This window comes from Pelodiscus sinensis, chromosome 26 (assembly GCF_052426305.1).
Source record: "Pelodiscus sinensis isolate ZL-2025 chromosome 26, ASM5242630v1, whole genome shotgun sequence".
NCBI lineage: Eukaryota > Metazoa > Chordata > Testudines > Trionychidae > Pelodiscus > Pelodiscus sinensis.
In genome coordinates this window covers 14,717,099-14,741,897 of record NC_143077.1, presented here as the reverse complement: position 1 = coordinate 14,741,897, position 24,799 = coordinate 14,717,099, and the positions used below count along the sequence as shown (strand labels likewise).

The 24,799-nt window shown below is 47.5% G+C and overlaps 1 protein-coding gene across 7 annotated transcripts; it reads left to right on the top strand.

Moving 5' to 3' along the window:
* Window positions 1–1,632: 1,632 nt before the first annotated feature.
* GMEB1 (glucocorticoid modulatory element binding protein 1) lies at window positions 1,633–18,819 on the top strand. Of its 7 annotated transcripts, XM_075908854.2 has the most exons (11): window positions 1,768–1,786; window positions 2,895–3,007; window positions 5,167–5,331; window positions 6,357–6,469; window positions 7,485–7,609; window positions 11,717–11,820; window positions 12,333–12,490; window positions 13,845–13,973; window positions 14,807–14,944; window positions 15,535–15,657; window positions 16,671–18,819. In XM_075908854.2, exons 3-11 carry the CDS (start codon window positions 5,204–5,206, stop codon window positions 17,372–17,374), a joined length of 1,722 nt encoding a protein of 573 aa, XP_075764969.1. In that variant the 5' UTR covers window positions 1,768–1,786; window positions 2,895–3,007; window positions 5,167–5,203; the 3' UTR covers window positions 17,375–18,819. The 7 variants fall into 7 exon arrangements, with proteins under 7 accessions (XP_075764970.1, XP_075764969.1, XP_075764971.1 ...); XM_075908855.2 differs by lacking the exon at window positions 2,895–3,007 and having other exon boundaries at window positions 1,633–1,786; XM_075908856.2 differs by lacking the exons at window positions 1,768–1,786; window positions 2,895–3,007 and adding an exon at window positions 1,884–2,555.
* The last annotated feature ends 5,980 nt before the right edge of the window (window positions 18,820–24,799 follow it).

Below are 24,799 nucleotides of genomic sequence, written 5' to 3'. Positions count from 1 at the left end.
TGTTTGAATGGATAGCACCTGGATCAATATGAAATGTTTTGGGCTGGAACATGCAGCCAACCCAGGGGTACTTATATGGAGCATTGCATGCTGTGACCTTTAAGCTTCATGGGCTGCACCCAGAGCTGGCCTTAGGGACAAGGTTAGGATGATATGTCAACATTCAGGGAGGGAGCCACATTGCACAGCTGCCCAGCCAGTTGGTTTATTTGATGTCACCCTGTTTTACAATTTATTTTTTCTCACCCGCTCAAGGCAGTGAACCATATAGGGTGCTCCTGACCACAACTATATAAATGCTGACAGGAACTATGCCTGGATTGCATGAAACTGCAGTTTGCATAGCCTCCTGGAAAGGGCTCTTAAGAGTGCCAGACCTACACTTCTGCAGGGGTCCTAATGTCACGAGTCATGGTTTCAGCAAGAAGAGCACTGAGAGTTTGGGTGGCAGCCCTGAAAAATCCCCCAGGGAAGCCAGAATCTCAAGCCAAATCCTGAGGGAAGTGGCCATAGTGAGGATGTCCCCATGGCCAGTACCTGCCCTGGTGTCTGAACTCCATAAAAGTGCACTGCTGTGGATGACAGGCTGGCTGAGCACTTGGACACAGGTCAGAGTCACGCTGATACCTTCCTCCTTGTCCCCTTCCCCTTTCCCAATGAGAGTCCCTTGCAAAGACAGCGAAGGGAGGGACGCTGGGCTGAGGAGGTGGAGGGTGCAGTATCTTTGCTCACAACCTCACTGATGCCCCCAAGGGTAGAGGTCCTGGACCATCACCCTAAGGGCAAAGTAGGTCTGGGATGGAGGTGGCCCCACGGGAGATGGGGGTGACCCCTGGGGGGGATGGGATGGGACCCCGCAAGCACAGTCCCTCTGTGATCTTCTAAAGGTGAGGCAGGTCCGGGGGGTGCCCCCAAGGCAGGGTCCCACGTGATCACCCCAGCGATGAGGCAGGTCCGGGGGGTGCCCCCAAGGCAGGGTCCCACGTGATCACCCCAGCGATGAGGCAGGTCCGGGGGGTGCCCCCAAGGCAGGGTCCCACGTGATCACCCCAGGGATGAGGCAGGTCCGGGGGATGCCCCCAAGGCAGGGTCCCACGTGATCACCCCAGGGATGAGGCAGGTCGGGGGGTGCCCCCAAGGCAGGGTCCCACGTGATCACCCCAGGGATGAGGCAGGTCGGGGGGTGCCCCCAAGGCAGGGTCCCACGTGATCACCCCAGAGATGAGGCAGGTCCAGGGGGTGCCCCCAAGGCAGGGTCCCACGTGATCACCCCAGGGATGAGGCAGGTCCGGGGGGTGCCCCCCAAGGCAGGGTCCCACGTGATCACCCCAGAGATGAGGCAGGTCCAGGGGGTGCCCCCAAGGCAGGGTCCCACGTGATCACCCCAGGGATGAGGCAGGTCCAGGGGGTGCCCCCAAGGCAGGGTCCCACGTGATCACCCCAGAGATGAGGCAGGTCCAGGGGGTGCCCCCAAGGCAGGGTCCCACGTGATCACCGCAGGGGGGAAGCCCCTGAAGGGGTTAGACCCCCCCAGGGCAGGGGCTCCAGATGCCCCCCCTTCACGGTGCACAGGGCACGGCTAAGCCTCGGGTCGGGTCAGGCCAGGAGCGGGGAAGCCCCGCAGCTCCCAGCCAGACGGAGCAGTGGACAGCAGTAAAATGGTCCGCGGCCCCTTTAAGGCAGGCGGCGGCCGGAAGTGCTGGCGACCGAGCGCTGTCGCGGGCGCGGCTGCTGCGCATGCTCATTCCTCCCCTCCCCCAGCCCCTGACTCGGCCGTTCGCAGACGGTAAGGGACGGAGGGCGCCGCGCTACGGGAGCCGAGAGGGCCCAGGCCCGGACGCGGAGTGCGGCGGTGGGGGGGGGTCCGGCCGGAGGGGGAGGGGTAGCCCCAGAGCGCGCTGCCGCTGTACGTGCCGCCGCCGGGAGAGGGACGTCGCGCCGCCGCGGGGGGGGGGGGGAAGTGGGGGCTGAGTGGCTGCGTCCGCTCGGCGCCCGCCCGCCTGGAGCGGGGGGCGGGAGGAGGGGAGGCCACACCCCTTCCCTAGGGGAGCCCCGCCCCGGCCCCTCCACGGGGGCAAGGGCCCCCACCGGCCTCTGGGCGGGAGGACGCGGCCCCTCCCACCTCTCCCCCGGGCTCTCATCGCTGAAGGGGACTGGTGACCTCTGACCCTTGGGGGGGAGGGTCGTGCGGCCTCGCGCTCCCCCCCCCAGGATCCAGGCCAGAGATGGACCCTCTGGGGGGGGGCGGTGCCTGAGGCCCGCCCCGCGAGCCGGGCGCGTGTGCGAATGCGCTTCCCGTTTGCTGCACAAGAGGCAGAGGAAATCGGAGGGGGGCGGGATTATGGGCTGCCCCCCAATACCTTCTGCGTCCCCCCCCCCTGACTAGTGCTGAGGGCAGCTGGCTGTGGAGGTGGCACCTCATTTTCTCCAGGCCCTGTGGGATGACAGGGACGCTGGGGAGGAGGGAGAGTCGCATGCTCTCTGGGTGGCTGACTGCCAAGGAGTAAGCGGTTGTTAGGGGTGAAGCTCTGCCTCATCTGATCTTCAGTGGAAAGGTAGTTTTTCCTTGACTGCCTGTTCAGGTGTGAAGAGGGCTGAGCATCTTCAAACTCCTTATGTGTTAGATTAGGGTGGGGAGGGGATTGGACCTTTTGCATCTCTCGTCTTTGCACCAGTTTTCACCAGAGCGTGAAAGTGGTGCTTTCTAGAGGTGTAGTGAGTTGATGTACTGCTTTTCTCATCCCAGAGATGGGTGTTACTCTTACAACTAGAGCCCTTTGTGGATACAGTATTTGAATCCACATCTGTATCCGCAAAAATGAGCTGCAGATATCTGCATTCACATCCACAGAGGTGAATATCACCGATATAAAGCGGATATCCATGGCTTGCAGGGCTCTACTTATGACTGACTACAAATTGATGATTGGCTGGATGGGTTGAGTCCTGTGTTGTCCTGACTCTGAAAAGGTCTTGTGCTCAGGGACCCCAACTGGGGATAGAAAATGTGAGTATGTCCTCCTTATCCAGGAGAGGTGAAAGATCTAAGCACCATTTTATCTTAACAACCAAAGAATGAAATGAGCGTGGCGTCTCACTCCCTCCAAAGCCTGTCTTCAGAAAAGTGAATATCTTAGGGCTTGTTCACTTCCATGTGGATGGGTGAAGGATGCAATATACTAATACTGTGACCTTGGCTGTGGGGGGTTCTGAGAATGTTATGCTGAGTTTCATAAATGCAACCCTAGATACTCCTAAACATTGGTCTCAAGAATATACAGCCTCTGATGAGAAGAAAATGAACTACAGACAAGAAAGTGAACTACAGACAATTGTATTGTTCCCATGGCACCAAATGTCACTCTCTGTCAGGCACACAAATTGTATGAGACCAAATGCCAGGTATAGGACTCTGCCATTCCTAGGGCATTTACTGTACTGAATGGGGACTGCAGATACTATTCAACTGTATGTATACCAGCTTCAGCAGTGACTGAACTTAGCCCTCTCAGGAGACTCACTGCAAGAGCCCAAGTTACTCATCTTCTTGGTAGCATCTGACATACTAGAGGCTTTGATATACTATGAAGCTCCCAGAGTTCCTTCCTACAGAGACTCCAGATCCAGTTCCCCCTAGACACAGAACCAAGAAAATCTTTAAAACAAAGGAGAACTAATTTGGGAGCTGGATCCTGCCATTTTCTCCTCAAGCCGTTCTGGGTGATGCAGCTACTACCTTACTGAACCGCTTGCCCATCGGCCACGTTTCCATTCCTTGCTTCCTTTCAGGTTGCTTCTGCCTAGCCATGTTCTCGTTGGTCCCAAACACATTGTAGAAACATGATAACTAGTCTTATCTTTCTGAAACAGGGATGTGTGCTTTTTTATGTTAGAGTATAAGCAGATGCTTTCTGGTAAGTTGTGCCTTGCATTTGGATCTAATAGCATCAGGCTTAGACTCAGCCTGATCTCATCTGGCAAGGAATGCCACAGCTGGAGGTCTGCCACGGAGAGAACACTGTCTCCAGCAAGCCAATGATGTAAATCTGGGTCTCTGTGGAGAGGGACGTTTAATGTTGTATATGCATACATGGAGACTATTTCAGATGCCAGGAGGTGCAGAAGAGATGATGAGACTGTGGGGAAGAACAGACAGGTTGCCAGTTAGACAAGACAAGGTAGAGAAATACCTGGTTTCTAAGACAGACATGTGCAAATCTGTGTAGGGTTTTAAAATGAAGGAGAACAATCTTGAACTGGAGCCTTGATTACTTTTAAACAAATTACATAATGTGTCATCCTCTCCATGCTTTTCAGGCAAGGTAGTTAAAAAAAAGCCATTAACTCCTCCAGTAATAAAATGACACATACATTTTTTTATGTGAGTTCTAGAGAGCATTCTAGCAAAGCACAACAAATACCCAACATGCTGTCAGTAAGACACCAAACTCTTTACTCTCTCCTCAACCCATCTTTAATGCTCAGATCACAATCTTACAGTTATACTTGGAGGCAGTGGGGAAAAAAATCTGGCCTGTGCATTTTTCTGGTAATAAATGATTATGGCATCAGAATGCCTGCTAGAAATCTTGCAGCTAAGGAAATGAGGGAATTAACCCCATCTTAGAAACCTGTTTCCCGGCATGCTCATGGCTGCTGCCAAGACCAAGCATATGGGTTTGCATTGATACTGACCTGGATGGTGCTGATTTTGCAATGATTGGTTCCTAAACAGGTAAGTTTGCTCTGCATTCTGTCTGCTGTTAACATGCCTATGAATATGGTACTGTGGGGTTCTGTGATTGTCCACTGATGCCAGGTCCAGCGTTCTCAACTGCTTGCTCTGCAAGCTCAGAGGTATGCTCTCTGGTTTATACATTCCCATCATCAGAAGCCCAATGTCCCTTCTCTTCCATGGCAGCCTTTGCACTTCAGTTTGCTTCTGCAGCATAGAGGAGTTTTACCAGTAGCTAGTGCTCCTGTTCACACACTCCAAGATTGAGGATCAGGCTTCTGTAAGCTTCTCAGCTCCCACTAGTCCTATATAATTTTGTTAATTGCGGCAGGACTGCTGGCAACAGTTGCTCTTCCATTTTGACACCATAGAATATTCTTGGTCTTCCCATGAGATCAGGGCAAATAGCTGTCTCTGCTTGTCCGCTACAGCACGCTTGCCACCCAGCCCATTGACTGCATGTGAGAGATGGCAAATGCTGAAGTGAGCGTCCCTGTGGGGGATGTGGTGGTTGTACCAACTGAAGGAAATGAAGGGGAGAACCCAGAAGATACCAAAACCCAAGTGATATTACAGCTACAGCCAGTGCAACAAGGGTGAGGATCCATGTAGCTTTGCATATTCTAGAATATTTACATGCATGTGGGTGCACAGGTGTGGGAAGGGGGTATGTTTGCAGAGTGGCTAATCTCATGTATGTGACCAAAGGCATATCCATTTTTGGCATGCCCTTTAAGGGGATGAGGTGTAATTGGACTGCTGGAAGGGTTATGCGTTTATTGATTTTGTTCTGCAATGAAGGGAGAAATTATAACTGATTAAAATGTTAACTTCTAACAATGACATAACGTAGTTCACATACAAAATAAGGTAGTGGCTTTAAGGTTCAACATCTTGGGACCACCTTGAGTTAGAAGCAAGCCCTGGGTGTCTCAGAGGGAAGCTGAGAATCTATCCCCTTTTCAGTGATTAGGAACATAGAAAGTTGCAAAACTGGGTCAGGTCTAGTCCAGTAACCTGGACTAAGTATTTCAGCAGAAGGTACGACAAATCTCCATAATGCCCAAGTATGAAATAAGTTGCCCATATGGGAAGCTTTTTCCTAACTCCAGTTACGTGCCTTTTACTCAATAAATATATTGCAAAAAAAACCCTTTTGTACAACATGAACTGGGAGATTTTACATGTATAAAATCATAGCATTCAGAGTGTGGATTTATACAAGTAACTCTCCCCCTTTGCCTCTATTCTTGACAACTGATTCTTTCAGCATGTGATCACAAGGAAGCTATACAGTGATGCAGTGTCCTACATGTGTGTCTCTGATACTGTAGACAAAAGTGCAGTGTAAATGTAAAGCAGAGAATTTACAGACTTACTGGTGGAGCACTGTGGGGGTGGGGAATATAGCTTTGGTCACAACTATGCATGTTTCAGTCCCTGATGACTATTGTTTGTGTTTTCTATCTGAATCCCATCCCCTTCCCTATTCCTCCCCTCCCTCCCCCCCCAAAAAAGTTTGAAAACAAAAGTTCTTGTCCCTAAGGGACAGGTAAGCAAATAATGAAATGAGGTTTTTAACCCTGTGCTATGAATCTTAATTTTTCCGTGATTTATATAGTTTGTTTATCGATGGACACTTTTACAACAGGATTTACGAAGAGAGTTCTGAGACCAGTGCCGCTGTAGTGGCTGTAGAAACACATACCATACACAAACTAGAAGAAGGGATAGGTGAGTGTCTCCAGTGTGGGCATAAACATGTCTCCTGCAGAATTATTTACCGTTGGGTTTGCACCTTTAATACATTGGGGTTTTCTCACTGATGGGGATGTTGTTTCCCTTGCGATTGCCTCAGACATGGAGTGCATTGTCTCGGGGTGTTCCCATTTGGATCGTTAGTGCTGTGGTTGCCACTTGGATTCTAGATACAGGATGAAATCCTGGCTCCAGTGAAGTCCATGGCAAAACTCGCATTGACTTCAGTGGATTCAGGAATTCATCTTGAAGGCTTTCTTGGGTGTACATGTCCCAGAAAGACAGTTGTACGGGGTTTGTGTTAGCAGGGAATCCCTACAGGAATTGCTTGGAGCATCTGTACCCATCCCTATCACACTGTTCAGTCCTTGCTTTGTATGGATTGATACAGGTTAAGAATTTAAATTAAACGATCTGAGCATGCTGGCTCTTCAGTGCTCCTTGCCAGCCCAAGGGGGAAGGTTCTCTCCTCAGACTCACACAGTGGAACTTGACTCTGATATTGTGTGTGGATCTGTTGATGTCAGTAGAAGATCAGCATCTGCTGGGAACAGGCTTTTGAAGCAGAGACCCAGAGACTCACTGCCTAGATTCCAGAGCAAAACATTGTCCTGTGTCTTAAATGTAAACTGCATTTCCCACATGGCAGGATGTGATGCTACGTACTGACCTGTTGGTGACCTGTCTTAGTGCTCACATTGGATGGATTTTGCTACCATTGGTGATCACTTCAGGCAGATTCTGCTAATACCTATATTTTTCCTTGGGTGTTGCCATTTAGGAGTAAGTCACCTGCTGCAGGAGAAGGGACCCACTGGCTGTGTTGTCTTTATGGGGTCGGAAGGTATAGAAGGCGTATTGCTGAATTAGGAAGTGTACTACTTCAGCTTGCTGCAAATAGGTCTTAGGAAACGGGATGCTCACACCGTTGCCTTTGGGGCTTGAGCTCCGAGTAATGAAAATCTCACGTTATCCATGCTTCTGCCTGCAGATCCCAACACCATTGAAACTAATGAGGATATTGAGATTGCCTACCCCATCACCTGTGGGGAGAGCAAAGCAATCCTGCTCTGGAAGAAGTTTGTCTGTCCAGGAATTAACGTCAAGTGTGTCAAGGTAATTTGTTCTTTATAGAGTAACCTGCTTTCCTTTGCCACATTCTCTCTCTGCCCTCTTAAGATGGGACTGTGGCAGGTCATTTTTCTTCCGGTGTATCTTTCTCTCTCAATTTCATCTGAGTCTTTACACTGGGATTTGTTAAATTTGCTTTGGCAGCATGTGGGAACACAAACATGGGAGAGGGTTTTGTCATTGTGAGAGGCAAGGCTAAGAGTAGATTCAGGTTATCAGCCCCCTTGTCTTTCTGAGCTGCTACTGACCTCTATTTAAAGTCCTGCTTTGTCTTTCTTTTCTTCCATCACATTCCATTGGAGCCCTTTTGTGATAGTTTCTTGGGATGAGAGAGAGAGAGAGAGAGACAGAGAGACTTACTTACTTACTTACTTACTGTTGCCTACCTGGGAGTCAGCTCACTGACACCAGGAGCCAGTTAGTTGCCCCAAAAAATCTCCTTAGTGCTCTGCCAGCTCTCACATTGCCTTGCAGGTTAACAGTAGATGTATCTGAGCCTCTCCAAAACCGTGCCTGTGGCATCCAGCCTCTGTCTCTGGGTACTCTCAAGAAATACCTGACAGGTGGGGAACCTTTTTTGGGTTGGGGGCCGCTGATCCACAGAAAAATCAGTCAGGAGCCACACTCAAGTGAGAAGCAAAAGATCTAAAACCAAATCCTCACTGATGAGGCTCCTGACGAAGAAGCAGAAAGACACTCCCCATGTTCTCCTCACATCCCAGAGCCTTGGGGCGGGGGAACCAGGCTAATAGATTTTGTGTGCTCCAGGCCCATGGTGGAGGTGGGGAGCGTCTGGAGTGCCATTGTGGGCTCCCGAATGCTGGGATGGGGAAGCTCTGATCCAGACAAGCCAGGGGCCGCATCCAGCCCCTGGGCCTTAGGTTCTCCACCCCTGTGGTATGCTGTCCGCAATGGACCAGGGCTCTCACCAGTTTGATTCAGCCGAGTGTCAGGTCCAATATAATATCACAGCATAGACACATATTTATAGAGAAATTAGTCAATATATTATCAAAGGCTGGAAGTTAAGAGATTGTGAGTAAGGATGATGAAAACAGAATTACTTATAAACATAAAATGCAGTCTTTGTCTACACTTGGTGATGATTTTCTTTCCTAGCTTTCCCCCCAAAGGTTCAGTCTTTTGCAGAGCTGGCTACTTTAGGACAAACCAGGAACCAAGTACTTACGAAGCATCACTCCTTGCCAAGGGTTTTCCTGAATGACTATATGACAAAATGTCTTTTTGCTTCTTCTCCTGCCCTCCCAATTAATTGTTTTTGCCTCCAAATCAGCATGTCCCCCGTGTTTCCTTTTCTGGTGTGCTGGCTCCAGAACTCCATTGTTTTGGCTTACAATGCTTAATCTACATTATGAACCTAGGCAGACAAGCAAATATATGTCTCTTTGTCTGGCAAAACCTGTGTGTCAATCCTGCCTGGAATACAGACTCTAAAACATATTTTAGGTGCATAAATGCAACTTCTTAAATATGATCCGTACATACATCTCACAATGCTTATGAGGATCAGTATGTCATAAGCTTTCATTAGAGACCTCACATGATCCTTTTTGGATAGATACTATAACAGCAGTGTGTTAGGTAGAGCAGGGCTGTCAGGTCCGATAGGAGTTGCTTTTATAGAACAGTGGACCCTTTGCCACTTGGCATTGAGAGGGCAATAGGGTCACACCTGTCATTGGGGAATATTTCTGAAGAAGTGCATGCCCCTCTAAAGCATTCCATTCTTGCTGACTGGTGAAAGGGAATCCTGCTGTCATGTCCCCCAGCTGGCAATGTGATAGAGCCACTGAGGTAAATACCAGTGTCCACTAAAGATGTTAAATTTCGATTAATCAGCTAATCTAGCAAGGGGGGGAAGCGACTAGTTGAGTAGTGATGCGATTAGTCGATAAACCTAGACTTATTGGGGTGGTCAACTAGTTGCTTAAATCCGTAGTGTGCACTAGGGGTATAAGCGACTAGTCAATTACCTGATAAGCAAATTCTTATTGGGAAGTCGAGTAGGAACTCATCTAGTCGCTCCCCCCGCACTTGCTGCCTCTATCAGAGAGAGGTAGCAAAGGGGGGAACACGTGTTGGGGAGACCTGGCTTAAAAGCCAGTTCCATCCTCTCCCCCCCCCCTCCCTCCCCAGCACCATCTCTGTGGGGCACAAGGGAAGCAGGAGGCAGCAGGGAAATGCTACGAGCGGGGATTGAAATGGTTCCCACTGCTGCTGCTCTGCCTTTGGTGTATACAAGAGCCACCTGTGTCTCATACATTTCAAAGGAAGAGGCACAGAGGGGAACCAGTGCCAGTGGGGACTGCTTTGCTCCCCAGCATGGGTTCCTGCTGCCTCTCTCCCTTTGAAATATACAAGCGCTATGGGCGGCTCCTGTACATTTCAGAGGGTGAGAGGCAAAGGGAACCCCTGCCTCTCTCCCTTTGAAATATACAAGAGCCGCCTGCTCTTTGTACGTTTCAAAGGGAGAGGCACAGTGGGATAGGGAGTGCCCCCTTATTGACTAATCAAGTAGTTGATGAAAATTCCTGGATTGAAAGAAACTTTATTAGCTGATTGATCAAAATGTAACATCCTTAGTGTGCACTTCCGTATGTCCAAGCAAACCTTGCCGGCCAGAAACACTGAATGCAGAGCTCCTTAATTTCTGCAGCTGATGTGCATGTTGTGGCTTGAATGTTTCACTGCTTGACTTTTAGGAGATTTGTGAATGGGAAGGTGAAGTTGTGGGTATTTCCTAGCAAAAATACACTGCCAAACGGCTGGTGTTATGTCATTTGATTCACAGAACTAATTCTGTGTAAATAAGTTGTATACATCACTTTAAACTGCCACATCCTTGAGGGAGTTAAAGAATTATAAATATGATTTAAGGGTGGTCAAGAGGGTAATTTTTTACAAGTTTATTTGAAGCACATACCACTTTATAACTAGGAGGACAAAGGAATTAATGGAAGCAGGTGAGAAGATGGGCTAAAAGTAAATAAATAAATAAATCAGGTTTTATTTACAGTCTGTTTTAGTGTTCTAATTTGCATGTTGAACAGAGACCTTAATTTTAAAGAGAGGCCAGTCCCTGACTCCAAACTTTGAATCCAGATTCAGGTTGGCTTGGATCTTTATTACAGACAAATCCAAACCTAAATGTACAGATTGCCCCCTCTCTTTCTCACTGCAGGAGCTTTGGGTCAGGTGAGAAGTGCCTCTCCATGGCTACTGCAGCTCCAGCAAGCACAGCTGGGGAGGGATCCATGTCCTCTGTCTGGGTCAGGTCCAGGTTCATCTGCCCCCTAAACTCCCCAGCCAGAATGGGGAATGCAGCAAACTATGCACTTTCCTCTTGTTTCCTGATGAAAGGGAACAGCCAGCAATGTTCTTGTAAGAATTGGGGGGGAGGGGCGTAGTTTCAGCCCCCGTCCCCCCACCTTCCCTAAAGGGTGCCTGGGGGGAAGGTGTGGGGCTTGGAGCATCCCAGGGGGAGGGGGCGCACCCCCAGCCAGCGCCTTTCTCCTGTCTGGTGACTCTTTCTCTCTTCTGTATGGTTTTATGGGAAGCAATACCATTCTAGGCACACCCCATTTTCCTGGTACAACCAAACCCTTGCTTTAAGTTCTAAAAAGAGGAAGCTGCGTACCAAATTTACTAGAAGATTTACCCAGCATTGCTCGTGTCTTGAACTCAATTTTTGTTTTGGAAAATAAAATGAAAACATATCTGCCTCAGCCAGGAGACATGGACCCTGCTTCGCTGTGCCCGCTGGAGCTGCAGTGGCCATAGACAGTCGCTTGGGTCCAGGTGAGATGCTCCTGCGGTGAAGGAGGGCTAGGAGGTGTCCTCTCTCCCCAGGGTAGCCTGCGCACTGAACCACTCATCCCCAGCCTCATCCCAGAGCAATGATTTAAAGGAAGCGTGGACACACTCATTTTATTTTCCATAAAACAAAAATTAAGTGAGTTAAGGACCCGAGCAATCTAGCTGAGCAAATCTAGTGTAAAATAGTGTTCCCTCTGGTATTGTTGCTCTGTCCCTTTGCCTGGCTGAATTCTTCTTTTGTCGTTGTTGTTTCAGTTTAATGACCAGTTGATCAGCCCTAAGCACTTTGTTCACCTGGCTGGCAAGTCTACCCTGAAGGACTGGAAGAGAGCCATTCGCCTGGGAGGGATCATGTTGCGGTATGATTGTTCACCATTGTAACCACTTCAGCATTTCTTCAGTGCAGGCATTTCTTCTGCCTCCATGTCTTCACTATGTGCCAGTTAAATCTCTTACCAAGAAAAAGTGGCTGGAACAGCAGCTCGCTTTTCATGTGGATGGCCGGCAGCCTGCAGGAGCTTTAGGGTCAAATCCTGGCCCCACTGAAGTCAATGGGAGTTTTGTCATTCACTCACGGTCACTAGGATTTCACCTTATGTCCCAGAAATTAGGTGGTGATATATACAGAGGAGTGTAGCATGGTACTTGATGGGGTGTAAAGGCATTGCCACAGGGCCAGAACCACGGATACTAATTTGGGGAATGGAGACATGAGGATCACTGTTTTTCAGCTAAGATCTTTCAGGGGGACTCATGTAGCAAGGAAAGGGTCTCTTGTTCTTCTTTCCTATGCTGTCGTAGCTGTACTTCTAAGCTTTCAGTCTCTTCAGGCTGAGTTCATAGCATGGTTCTCTCCCCATTCTGTACGCAGGAAGATGATGGACTCTGGGCAAATTGACTTTTACCAGCACGACAAGGTTTGCACCAACACCTGCCGAAGCACCAAATTTGATCTCCTGATCAGCAGTGCCAGAGCACCAGTGCCAGGGCAACAGACGAGTGTGGTGCAGACTCCCACATCGGCTGATGGTAGGGGACAGAAAGACAGCTAGAAATGCCATGTGTTACCTGGAGCATTCCTCTCCTTTTTCCTGCTGCTTGCTCACTGAGACTGTCCAGTTGTCTGTTTGCTTTCTGTGTGCAATGTCCTAGTGCATTGCAACACTCCTGTTGCAGTCCCACATCTCAGATTATTTTTATCTGCACCCAAGATGCTTCAAAGATTCCTGGGAGTGGGGATCAGTGGGATCTAGCAATGAATTGTATGCTGTAAGATTTGGGGTGAGGAGCAGCTAGCAGTGCACTGGTGGTGGTGGATGTAGACAGCTTGGGAACCCAGTGGAAACAGCTGATAACTGAACTTTTGATAATAATCTGTTCTAAAGTACATGGATTTGGAACACAAAATAGCACATGAAAAAGGAGTTGAGAGACCCACTTGCAGTGATTTTCCTGATACATGTCATTTTTGCAGGCATATTGTAGGGCCATGTGAAAAAGGAGCATATTGGATTTCTGGTGGCTCAGACAAGTATTGGATGGGTTTTTTACTCTGAAAAATAAACTGCATTAAAAAAGGTAGCCATCCTGGATCTGGCTCTGCCTCCTCCTTCTGGAAGCATATTTTCAACTGCCACCTTACCAGTTTGTCTTGTTTTCCACATCTTAGTTGGTAATCCCCACACCTTGGCTTTTGATACTAGTTACAGACATGATGCATGGCTTCTGCGCTGGTGTTACCATTTGAGGCTGGTGCTCAGTTACAATAAAAATGAAAAAGAAAAGTCCTTCCAAGTTTAATGTTGCTTAGAAAGTCAATGAATCAAAAAGTCTGGGTGGAGACTTTGTATGACCAATAGCAGTTTAATTATGAATGCTGAAATAAGGCTGATCCAATCTCATACTTCAGGGCATAAGCCCAATCTTTTCCCTGTTGTGCATTGTCATACAGTTGGCTAGGTTACTTTCCTCTACATCTGATGTACCAGCCAGGGTGTGAGGTATGATGCCTGTCATAATAAAGCAATGCTCTGATCGGATATGGCGAGTCCTATGTTCCCAATGTGACAAGGCACGGAACTGACAGACCAATTTGCTCCTTGGGTCTCCCCCCCCTTTATTCTGATCCCTTGTGCTACATGTACACCAGGATGGGTCTCTGATTAACAATTTAGACTATGGGCAGCTTTCCATCCAGAAACCCTAGTACATCTCATAGATAAATAAACAACATCTGCTTTTAGCTAGCTTGGTTTATAGCTACAAATAGCCTGACCGAGAGTGAAAAACACTGGGGGAGTGGAAAGCTAAGTTGCAGATTAGAGCGTGAAACTCCTCATGCTGCCGGGAGAGCTGAAGCCGCCTCTTCTGGGTCCTTTGGCAGGGAGCATCACTCAGATCGCGTTGTCCGAGGAGAGCATGGAGGAGGGGATTGAATGGAACTCTGCTCTGACGGCTGCTGTCACCATGGCCACGGAGGAAGGCATCAAGAAGGACACGGAGGAGATTTCGGGTAAGTGCATACTGTCTGTTGGCGATTCTCTGCTGCCTGTCCAAATTTGTTCCAGATTTACAGCCTTGAAGACTAATGTCCTCAGAGCAGGTATGACATAGGCAGCAGTAGTGCAAGTTTTCCTTCTCCTCTGCAAACACACTTGGTGCTCACCACCGCAAGTGAGTGGGGAGTTTAGTCTGTAAAACCCCTTCAGTCCTTGGCATCTCTGCTGAGATGAACAAGCAGGGTCAGTTCTTGCCTGTTATGATTTGCTGACTCTTTAGGAAATAGACGTTGACCTAACAGGATCTGGGTAGAGACCCACCACTCATTTTCCGTGGGCCAGTGTACCACTTGAGATAGCGCCACATTCAGTTCCTAATGGCCATGGCTGGATTCAAGCTAGTGACCTAGAAGCAAAGCCCTCCATAGCTTATTATCAGTTCTCTGAGCCAGTCGCTTTCTCCCTGCCCTATTGTTACAGGTGCTTCACTGGCCCTCCTGATACCAGTCCAGAAGCTTAGGCAGAGTTTCCCAGGCCAGCAGGTGAAGACCATAGGCTCTGTACCTTGTGCAGACAGGCAGAGGTAGTGAAGTACTGCTCTTAAAGTTGTAAGCTGTTTGAAAGTCCTCACTAGTGATGTTTACTTCCCAGATCCATTTTTTTTTGTTTTTGTTTTTTGCATGTCATGTCCGCCCTGATGGCCAGATTAGAAGCCGGCTTCCAAAGTCACTGCTGCATGACAGCGCGCTGCTCTTGGAACGGTTTTAATGTAGCCTTGTGGGAAAATACCAAATGCTTGTACGTGTCGAATTCTTCTCCCTCCTGTCTCTTCCTCTTCCTGTGCCAGAGGACACGCTGATGTTTTGGAAAGGCATAGCCGATGTGGGGCTGATGGAAGAGGTCGTCTGTAACATCCAGAAAGAGATAGAAGAGGTGCTGAAAGGTGTGCAGCAGAGGCTTGGCCAGTCTCCCTTCCAGATCACAGGTGGGTGGGAAGCCAGCAGCCTCTGTGTTGATATTAAATGATTACTGGAAAAGTGGCTATGGTCAGAGAGGTGAAGGTAAAATTGGCCTTGTCCTACTCACAAAATCCTTTCCTGGGTTCAAAGTCTCTTTTTAGTTACACTCATGATTTTTTTTAAAATTCGTTTTTTGGCAAATAGATGAAAGTTTCAGAAAGTCATATGTAATGGGAAGACTTGTGCAAACGTCACTGTTTCTGGAGCGCTAATGACAACTGCCAGTTTGTGGACAGAACAATTGTGGGTAATGATCTAAGCACATATTTACATACACAAATGATGCTTTAATTTTCAACTATTCGGAGCTGCTTGAGTGACATATCTTTATTTTAGTTGTGATACGAACAGATTTGTTCCATCATTGGTGTCCACGGGGTTGGGAATGCCTTTCCCAGCTAGCACTCCTGAAATGGCACCCGGAAAAAACGAACTTTTCATAGACAGCGCTAGAGAAGATTTACTCTGCCTAAAATTATCTCCCTGGCTCCTTAACTGGAAGCTCAGGCCATCGAAGGAATTTTAGGCACTCACCTGTGGGGGGGTTTCCTTGCAGATGCTGCAGTCCTGAATAATGTGGCCCACACTTTTGGCCTGATGGACACAGTCAAAAAAGTTTTGGACAACAGGAAAAGCCAAACGGAGCAGGGAGAAGAGCAGTTTCTTTATACTCTCTCAGGTAGGATCAGTGCCTGGAAAAATTTTTGTTAGAGAAACCTGGCAACCTCTCCCAGTTCTCTAGAGCTGATGTGACTCGTGCTTTCTTCTTTGATTATGTTGTTCTCTTTATTTAAAACCTAAATGTGTCTTTTTTTCCCATGCACCAGCATGCGACTGGTGTTATTCTGTGTCACTGCACATTATTTTTCGTCCTGTATCATGATACTCGTGCACTTGAATCTCCATGCATTCTAGGGACGAGGTAGGAATCCCTCAAAATCCTTGTGTAGCAATGGGCTGTTGGCCAGGCACCAGGGAGTGTGCAGTTTTAAGTATGCCCATTGCTGAGGCTAGGATACTGACCTTGCTGGACTACTCACCTGCTCCACTGTGGCTGATGCTTCCTCTTCTTATTTTCAGTTTAATCCCCCAAAGAGCCTTATCTGAGCTACGTTTGTACTGGAGACGCAGCTTCGGGAGTGGCCTTGGGACTCCCATTCCCTGCGACTGCTCATGAATGCCATCCATCCCGAGATGGCACTCAATCAAGCTCAGGAGATAGACTTGCCACACTCTCGCCACACAATGGCATCATCTCCTAGTCAGCGAAAACAAGGCTGTGAGCAGATAAGTGGAGGTAGATAACCACTCCAAAATAGGGAGACAAGGGGAATCCTTTGGTCCTTAACTCTCCCTTGCAGTGCACCTTGTGCAGCCATTTACACACATGCAGCATGGGGGTAAAAAGCTACCAGATCACAGAGGTAGTATTCTGCATGCACTTCTGCACTGATGTGACTGGTGGGAGAAGCTGTAGGGCCATAGTCAGTCCGACCCCCGGTCTTGAAACAAGTTTTGTCCGAAGTGGATCAAGGGGAAACATGTGATTGGACATATGAGATGCCACGCTGCAAAATAAATAATTGATGGCACTAGATGTTGCTGATTCCGTGGAGCCCCTTTGAGTATCTCCCTCTGTTTTCAGTGACTGTAGCTTAATCTGAATGTGCTCCGTTGCCATTCTTCTTGCAGACCTGGAACGCCAGCTGGAGGAGCAGAAAAAGTATGCCAGAGATCAGAAGATGAAGTCTCAGACAATCCAGAACGTGGTGCTGATGCCAGTCAATGCACCAAAACCCCCTAAGAGACCTCGTCTGCAGCGCCCAGCCTCAGCCACCGTCTTGAGTCCCTCGACTCCTGTCCAGCAGCCTCAGTACACAGTCATCTCACCTATTGCCATTGCACCTGTGGGACAGCAGTTCTCAATGGGCAACATTCCAATGGCAACCATCAGCCAGGGGTCTAGCCCAGTGACTCTCCACACCTTGCCATCCTCACAGCTCTTCCGATATGCCACTGTGGTGTCATCCTCCAAGTCCAGCTCCTCTGACACGGTGACTCTTCATCCATCCTCAAGCTTGGCCCTGCTGAGCTCAGCTGCTATGCAGGATGGCAGTGGCCTGGCTAATGTGGCCACAGTGGTGAACCCTGTGGAACTGGTGGCCATGGAGTCTGGCCTGACTTCTGCCATCCAAGCTGTGGAGGGCACCTCAGAAGACGGACAGACCATCATAGAGATAGACCCGGCACCTGATCCTGAAGCGGAGACTGAGGAATCGGAGGGCAAAGCTGTGATTCTGGAAACTGAGCTGAGGACAGAGGAGAAAGTAGTGACAGATGTTGAGGACCATCAGCACCAAGTGCACAATGTAGAGATTGTGGTCTTGGAGGATTAGCAAGGCAGGCAAATGGCACTGGTCGGATGGGTTGGATTTTTTTGGTTAACATTTTTCATTTTTTACAGCCATCCTGTTAGTTTCCATGGATCTTTTTCATTTTTACAGTCCATCAAAAAAATGGAGAAACTTGGAGAGACCCAGGAAAAAGTTCCATCTCCATGGAGTGCTGGACAAAATCAACCATTTCTGCAGGGAGAAAGAAGGAGTGATTCTGCAGACCAGAAGGGGGAGAACAGCTCTCCTTCCTGAGAGTGCACAATGATACAGTCCATATTCTCGTTTTTGCCCAGGCTTGGTCATTGCCAGGACTATTTTATGTAGAGAGACAACCTGGCCAGTAACTGGAGCATTGATCTTACTGTTAGAAGGGGTTGGTTATTGCTTTAGGGAAAACTGGTACCTCATTTTTATTTTTTTTCTCCGGGGAAGGGATTTCTGTCCAACTCCTCCTTATCAACTCTGCTGGTATTTTGCTTTTGGCAAAGAAGCAGCAACCCTGATGTAGTGCTCATAGTCTCTTTCCCTTCCCCTGTGTTTTTTTGCTTTGCTCTCCCTTCCCCTTTCCAAAGCTACTGGCTGCTAAAGTGTTTAAACTACTTTTCCCAGTTTTTAGTTCTGTCACCCAAACTCTGCTTCTTCTCTTCCTGGCCTTCTCCCTCTCAGGCCTTGTAAGTTTCTTTGCCATAAGACACTGTTACAAGACACTGATCGCTTAAGCCTCATGCATAAAAAAGAAGAATCAACCCACCGATAAAAACACAACCTTCCCTTTACCATAGCACTGACCTCCTGGATGTATAAAGCGTGTGTTGTGCTGTTGCTTCCTGGGAGAGTTGGACTCCGTGGGGCAGGAGCCTCATCTGTTTACGCCGCACGCTGGAAACTGTACTTGCTAGTTGCTACATGTTGATGTGTGAGTTTTTCCTTTTTTCCCCTGAATCTATTTGCAGGATTAGAACTGGCACATTATTTTAGCATTGTGACTGTCTTGGTCCCCTCTTCCCCCCCACCTCTTCTTTAGTGCAGGGCTCTTTTGTTTCTTTGTGGGGTGAGGAAGGGAAGGAGGGAATCTATTTTTAGTTCAGCTGTTAAATTGTGGGGAATTGGGAGGGCTGGGGGAAGTCTGCTCAGCTGAAACATATTAAGCAAAACAGTAACAACAGAAATAGACCCAGAGGGGAAGGAAGATGTGTGTGGTTATTTTTTAAATTTTTTTTGCATTAAAAGGAAAAATGTAAATGCATCTAGATTGTTTATTACGGGAAGGGACTACAGGGAATTTGTTACTGGTATTTTGACTATCGCCTCATTCCAGATTGGGACCCTGTTTTACAAGGCACTGCCCCTGCACATAGGAAACAGTTTGCATTTGCACTGTAAATAAAGGATGAGAGAAAGGAAATATTATTTGAGAGAGACATGAAAGGCCTCATTTTACACTAGACTGCAGTTTGTCACTTCTGCTTAGGTAAAGGGGGTGTATAATGCTACCGTTCTGGATTGGAAATATTTTACACCCACTCTGTGTGGCTATAAATAACATGAGGTGCAGGGCAGAGAGAACTGGGCCCTTTGATTTGTTCCAGTTTGCACGGGTTTTCTTTGGCAGAGCTGGTAATTGAACCCAGATCTCTTGAGTCCACAGCTTTAAGCACCAGAGCATCTTGAAACTGTTTCATGGTTAACGTTGTATTTCCCTTCCTCAGGACTTCCTTGAGGGCACCCTCTTAAAGGCTGTAGGCTTCCCAGCCATTACCTTTCTCAGGCAGGTTCCAGTCTCTCTTCCTCCAGACGTGGGGGTTTAGGCTATTAGTCTGCACATCACTGTGTTTTTCCTAGTGGGCTGACCTGGGTTCAGCACTGGTGACAGCCTTTCCCCAGTGGCTCACAATAGTGTATATCACTTAACAGCCAGCCTTCACAGAGTGAGACACCGAATGGTCCTGCAGCACCTTAGAGACCAATACAAAATATAGCTAGTATCATGAGCTATCGTGGGCACAACTCACTTCTTCAGATGACAAATATGGAGCAAGAGGCACAGAGGGTCAAATATAAAGCAGAAAACGATTGGAAAGGGGGAGGAGATAATTAAAGTGTCCGTACTAAATGAGGCTAATAGAGTGGGCTGTAAATGCCTGATACTGAGCTTTTGATGTCATTTGGGTGTTGAATATAGTGGCCCATCCAAGAGATGCTATTGTTCAGCCCCTGGCTAAATGTGTCGGATTTACATCTGAAGGCCAGTTCTGCGGTTTCCCCCTCTAGTTGGTTCCTGAAATTATTTTGTAAGAGGATGGCCACTTTTAGATCCATTAGTGAGTATCTGGGCAAGTTAAAACCCAACAGGTTTCTGTGTGTTACCATTTTGAATATCTGATTTGTGTCTCTTGTTGTAGAGACCATTCAGTTTGGCCAATATCCATGGCAGAGGGGCATTGCTGGCACGTGATGGCATAGATCACATTGGTGGGTGTGCAGTTGTATGAGCCTCTGATGTGGTGGTTTATGTAGTTAGGTCCTGTGATGGTGTCACTTGTATAGATCTGTGGACAGAGTTGGCAACAGAATTTATTGCAAGGGCTGTGGGTCAGCCCCAGGTGAGTATGTCTGAGGTGTGCTGCATGGTTGCAGGAAAGAATTTTCCAGGTTATGGGGTTGTCTGTAGGTGAGGACTGGCCTCTCTCCCTAGGCCTGGGAGAGTGCGGGTTTGTTTTCCAGGATAGGTTGTAGATTGTTAATGATGTTTTGGAGGGGTTTTGTTGGGGACTGTAGGTGATGGCTGTTGTTTTGTTTGTTGGGCCTGTCTTAAAGAAGCTGACGCTTGGGTACACATCTGGCTCTGTCAATCTTTTTTTTCACTTCCTCGGGTGGGTATTTACATTTTAAGAATGCCTGATAGAGATCCTGTGAGTATTTGTCTCTCTGTGGATTGGAACAAATACGGTTGTATCTTAAGGCCTGGCTGTAAATAATTGATTGGGTGATGTGTTCAGGATGGAAGCTAGAGGCATGTAGGTAACTGTAACAGTTGGTAGGTTTCTGGTATTAGGTGGTGGAAATGTGGCCATCAATTAATTGTACTGTAGTGTCAAGGAAGTGGATCTTTTGTGTGGAGTGGTCGAGGCTGAGGTGGTTAGTGGGGCAGAAGTTGTTGAAATTCTTGTTGAATTCTTAAAGGGTTTCCTTCCCATGGGTCCATATAATGAAGATGTCGTCAATGTGGTAAGTAGAGTAAGGGTGGGACGAGAGATGAGGAAATGTTGTTCGAGATCAGCCTTAAAGATGTTGGCATATTGTGGGGCCATAGCTGTGCCACTGACTTGATTATATAAATTGTCCCCAAACTGGAAATAGTTGTGAGTGAGGACGGTCAGAAAGCTCAGTCATCAGGTGTGCAATGATCAGGGATGGTGTTCAACACGTTTATTCTCAGGGAAAAAAGCATTGCAGGAAGAATTCTGTAAAGTGAACAAAAATTCCTGTACGTTTTCTGAATCAAAAAGAAGGTCCTGTTGTGCGAGTTGAAATTCAGCCTTCTTATACCAAAAGCCCTTCCTTTGTCTATTTGTCTCAGCAAAACCCCTTTCAACCAGCACGTACAAACTACCCCAGACCATGGTATCTCTCTGTGGTTATTTACAGTTGCAGCTTCTAACTTTAATCAGCCTTCTTTCTCTCCCCTCCCCCCCCCCCCACTATTTTTAGCTCATGGAGGAACTATGGCAATCCCGCAACCCTATCCACACAATTCCTGGTTCACGGTGATGCATAGAGAGACAGCTTGAATAGAGAACTAGATGTTATGGAGAACATGGGAAATAACAATAGGGTCTAGGAGCAACAAGCAGAAAATCAGGGATGGAATCTGATCCAACAGCTTAGCTGTCTATACAAAAGTGCAAGAAGTATGAGAAATAAGCAGGAAGAACTGGAAGTTTTACTACATGTGCTAAACTGTAATTTAATTGGCATCACAGACTTGGTGGGATTAAGTTTCATGACTGGAATATTGGTGTAGAGCTTATTCAAGAAGTGCAGGCAATAAAACAGGGAGGATGTGTTGCATTATACATCAAGAATATGCACTTGTTCAGAGGTCCAGAAGGAAGAGGGAAGCAGACTAAGTAAAAATCTCTAGGTAAAGATAAAAGGGGTAAAAAAAAAAATAGGGGTGATGATGTGGTAAGAGAGTCTACTGTAGATCACCAAATTTGGAAGGCCGGGGATGAGGTATTTTTAGAACAAATAACAGAAATATCCAAAACACAAGACCTGATGGTAATGGGAGACTTTTAACAACCCAGACATCTGTTGGAAGAATAATACAACAAAACACAAAATTTCCAGTAAGTTATTGAGAATGTATTTAGGACAACTTTGTTTCAGAAAATGGAGGAAGTAAGCAGGGAGATAGCTATTTTAGCCTTGATTCGGACCAAAAAGAAAGAGTTGGTAGTGAATTTGAAAGTGGACGGCAATTTTGGTGACGGGACCATGAAATGATAGATACCATGATTCTAAAGAAAGCGAAGAGTGAAAGCTGCAGAACTACAGCCATAAATTGGGGGGCAGGGGAAGCAAACCAGAGAGCTGGTTTGTAAGGTTCTATGGGAAGAAAATCTAAGGGAGAAAGGAATCCAGGAGAGCTGGCAGTTTCTCAAGGAGACAATATTAATGACACAACTGCAAACTATTCCAAAGTGAGGAAAAGATAGGAAGAATAGTAAGAGGCCTGAAAATCAAAAAGTAATGCTAGAACAAAGGGAAATGAATTGCTAAGGAGGTGTGCAAAAGAATAGCACGAGCATGTAGGGACAAAATCAGAAGGCTAAGGCACAAAATGAGTTACTCTTGAAAGGGACGTAAAAGCTAGTAAAAAGAGGTTCTTTAAATACATTAGGAACAAGAAGAAATGAAGGCATGTGTAGGTTCTATACTTAGCGTGGAAAGAAAGATAATAATTTATGATATCAAGAAGACTAAGGTAGTAAATGCCTGTTTTGCTTCAGACTTGTCTGAAAAGGTTAATGGTAACAAGATACTCGATACAATAAATATTTAACAACAAAGGAGAAGGAACAAGCCCAAATAGGGAAAAAACAGGTTAAAAATATTTAGTTAAGTTAGATGTAGTTAAGTAAGCTGGGCCTGAGGAAGTTAATTTTAGGGTACTTTAGGAATTAGCTGAAGCAACTGCCTTTGAGAACTCGTGGAGGACAGATGGGGTCCCGGAGGACTGGAGACAGGCAAACATTGTACCTGTCATTAAAATCAGGGAACAAAGAGGACCTGGGGAATTACAGACCAGTCAGCCTAAGTTCAGTACCTAGACAGATACTGGAACAAATTATTAATCAATTTGTAATATAGGTTGAACTTCAAAATCTGGGACTCTCTGGTCCGGCAACATCCGTGGTCCAGCAAGGCCATGGATGTTGCTGGATCAGAGTCCCTGGAGATCGGGGTCTGTGGAGTCCCAGCTGGGCCAATAGTGGCTAGGTAGGGGAATCCCAGTGTCAGATGGTGTCTGGGAGCCCCTGCCCCGGCTGGGGAAACCCTGGCATCAGTGGGGTCAGGCGGCTGGAGTGGCCCTGGCCAAGGAACCCTGAGAACTCGCCGGTGGCAACAGAGCCAAACAGTGGCCCGAGAGCCCCAGCCAAGGAACCCTAGCAGTGGGGCCAGGCAGCAGCCAGAATTCCCCGGTGGCAGTGGGACCAGCCTGACGTCCCTGGCTGGAGAACCCCGGGATTCTCCTAGCTACAAGAGGTTCGGCAGCAGCCAGGTGGCCCTAGCTGGTAACCCCCCATGGATAGTGGAGCTGGGCCGCAGCAGCAGGGTAGGCAGTGGCTGGGTGGCCTTGGGACTAGGAAACCCTGAGGAACCTCTGGAGGTACCGGGGCCAGCAGTTGCTAAACGGGGCTGGTGGCAGCCAGATGGCCCTGGCTGGGAAACCCCTGGTGGCAGTGGGCAAGAAGTTTTGGCTGGGGCAGCAGCAGGGCGGGGAACCCTAGCCTTGGGAGCCCCAGGAAGAGGAGCAAGCAGGAGGGAAGACAGCAGCAAAGCATTGACCTGCCCTGGGCTGGCAAACTCCCTAGTCCAGGACAGCTCAGGTCCGAGGGTGCCAGACCAGGGAGGTCCAACCTGTAGTAACTAACAACATCAAAGACTAGTCAACTATCCGATAAGCATTTGGATAGAGGGGAAGAGTAGACATGATCTATTTTAATTCCACATTCTCATAAGCAAACTGGGCAAATGTGGTCTAAAAGAAATTACTATAAGGTGGGTGCAAAAGTGGTTGATAGGCCATAAAGTCATCAACAGTTTGCTGTCAGACTGGCAGGACATATCTGGTTGAGACTCTTCTGGGTGCTGTTGAGTACTGGATCCAGGAAAAATTGGATAATGGGATGGAGGGTGTGCTTGCAGATGATTCCAGCCTGCGAGAAGTTGAAAACTTTGGAAGCCAGGATTAGAATTCAAGATGGCTTTGACAAATTGGAGAACTTTGAATTCAGCAAGATGAAATTCAATAAAGAAGGCAAAGTACAACATTTACAAAAGAAAAATCAAATGCACAGCCACAAAATTGGGAATAACTGGCTAGGCAACAGTACTCCTGAAGAGACACAGGGTTATGGTGGATCACAAATTGCATATGAGTCAACAATGTGATACAGTTGCAAAAAGGAGAAAAGAAAAAAAAAAGGTTAATGTGGCATGTGTGACCAGGAGTGCCGTAAGTCAGACACAGGACTAATTGTCCCGCTTTACTTCACAGGGTGAGGCCTCAGCTGGATACTGTGTCCGGTTTCGAGTGCCACACTTTAGAAAAGATGTGGACAAATTGGAGAGAGCCACAGGAAGGTAAAGTGATTAAAAAAGTTTAGAAATCCTGCCCTATGATGAATGGTTTAAAGAAAAACAACAAAAAAACCCCAGCATGTTTAGTTAGAAGAAAATAATGATGGGGGACCTCATAGTTTTTGGCTATGGTCAGGTCTCTAGGCCTTTGCATGTTCAGGAGCCTTAACTGGATTTCCCCTTCTCCCTGGAAATGTGCAGGCAGGTCAACATTGGACTTGAGAGGTGTACTTAAGTCCTTTTCCCCAGAATTATCTGCCTCCAGGGAAGAACAGCTGGATTCAAGCTCTGCTTTTTCACCAGGGACTGTTCAGATTGTTTAAAAAAATAAAATAAAATAAACACATTTTCAGATATCTTAAACTTGCAAACTCTTCCCTTCCCCCCGCACCACGGGCTTAGGGGTGGAAAATTAGTGATGATGGTGACATCCATGCTGTTGAAGGTTGGTCAATGAGGAGAGGCCAGGCTGGGTCCACTCCTGGTCTTGGGGAGACAATGTCTGCTCTGCTAGGTTAAGGAACAGGACCCATGCGAGCTTTGCTTCTTTCTCCT

What these genes read in the sequence shown, in the direction of transcription:
- GMEB1 (XM_075908855.2), top strand. Translation starts at nt 5,204, where the DNA reads ATGGCAAATGCTGAAGTGAGCGTCCCTGTGGGGGATGTGGTGGTTGTA. An exon ending in GGACACGGAGGAGATTTCGG is followed by an intron (nt 13,974 to 14,806) that starts GTAAGTGCATAC and finishes TTCCTGTGCCAG; the next exon opens with AGGACACGCTGATGTTTTGG. An exon ending in GTCTCCCTTCCAGATCACAG is followed by an intron (nt 14,945 to 15,534) that starts GTGGGTGGGAAG and finishes GTTTCCTTGCAG; the next exon opens with ATGCTGCAGTCCTGAATAAT.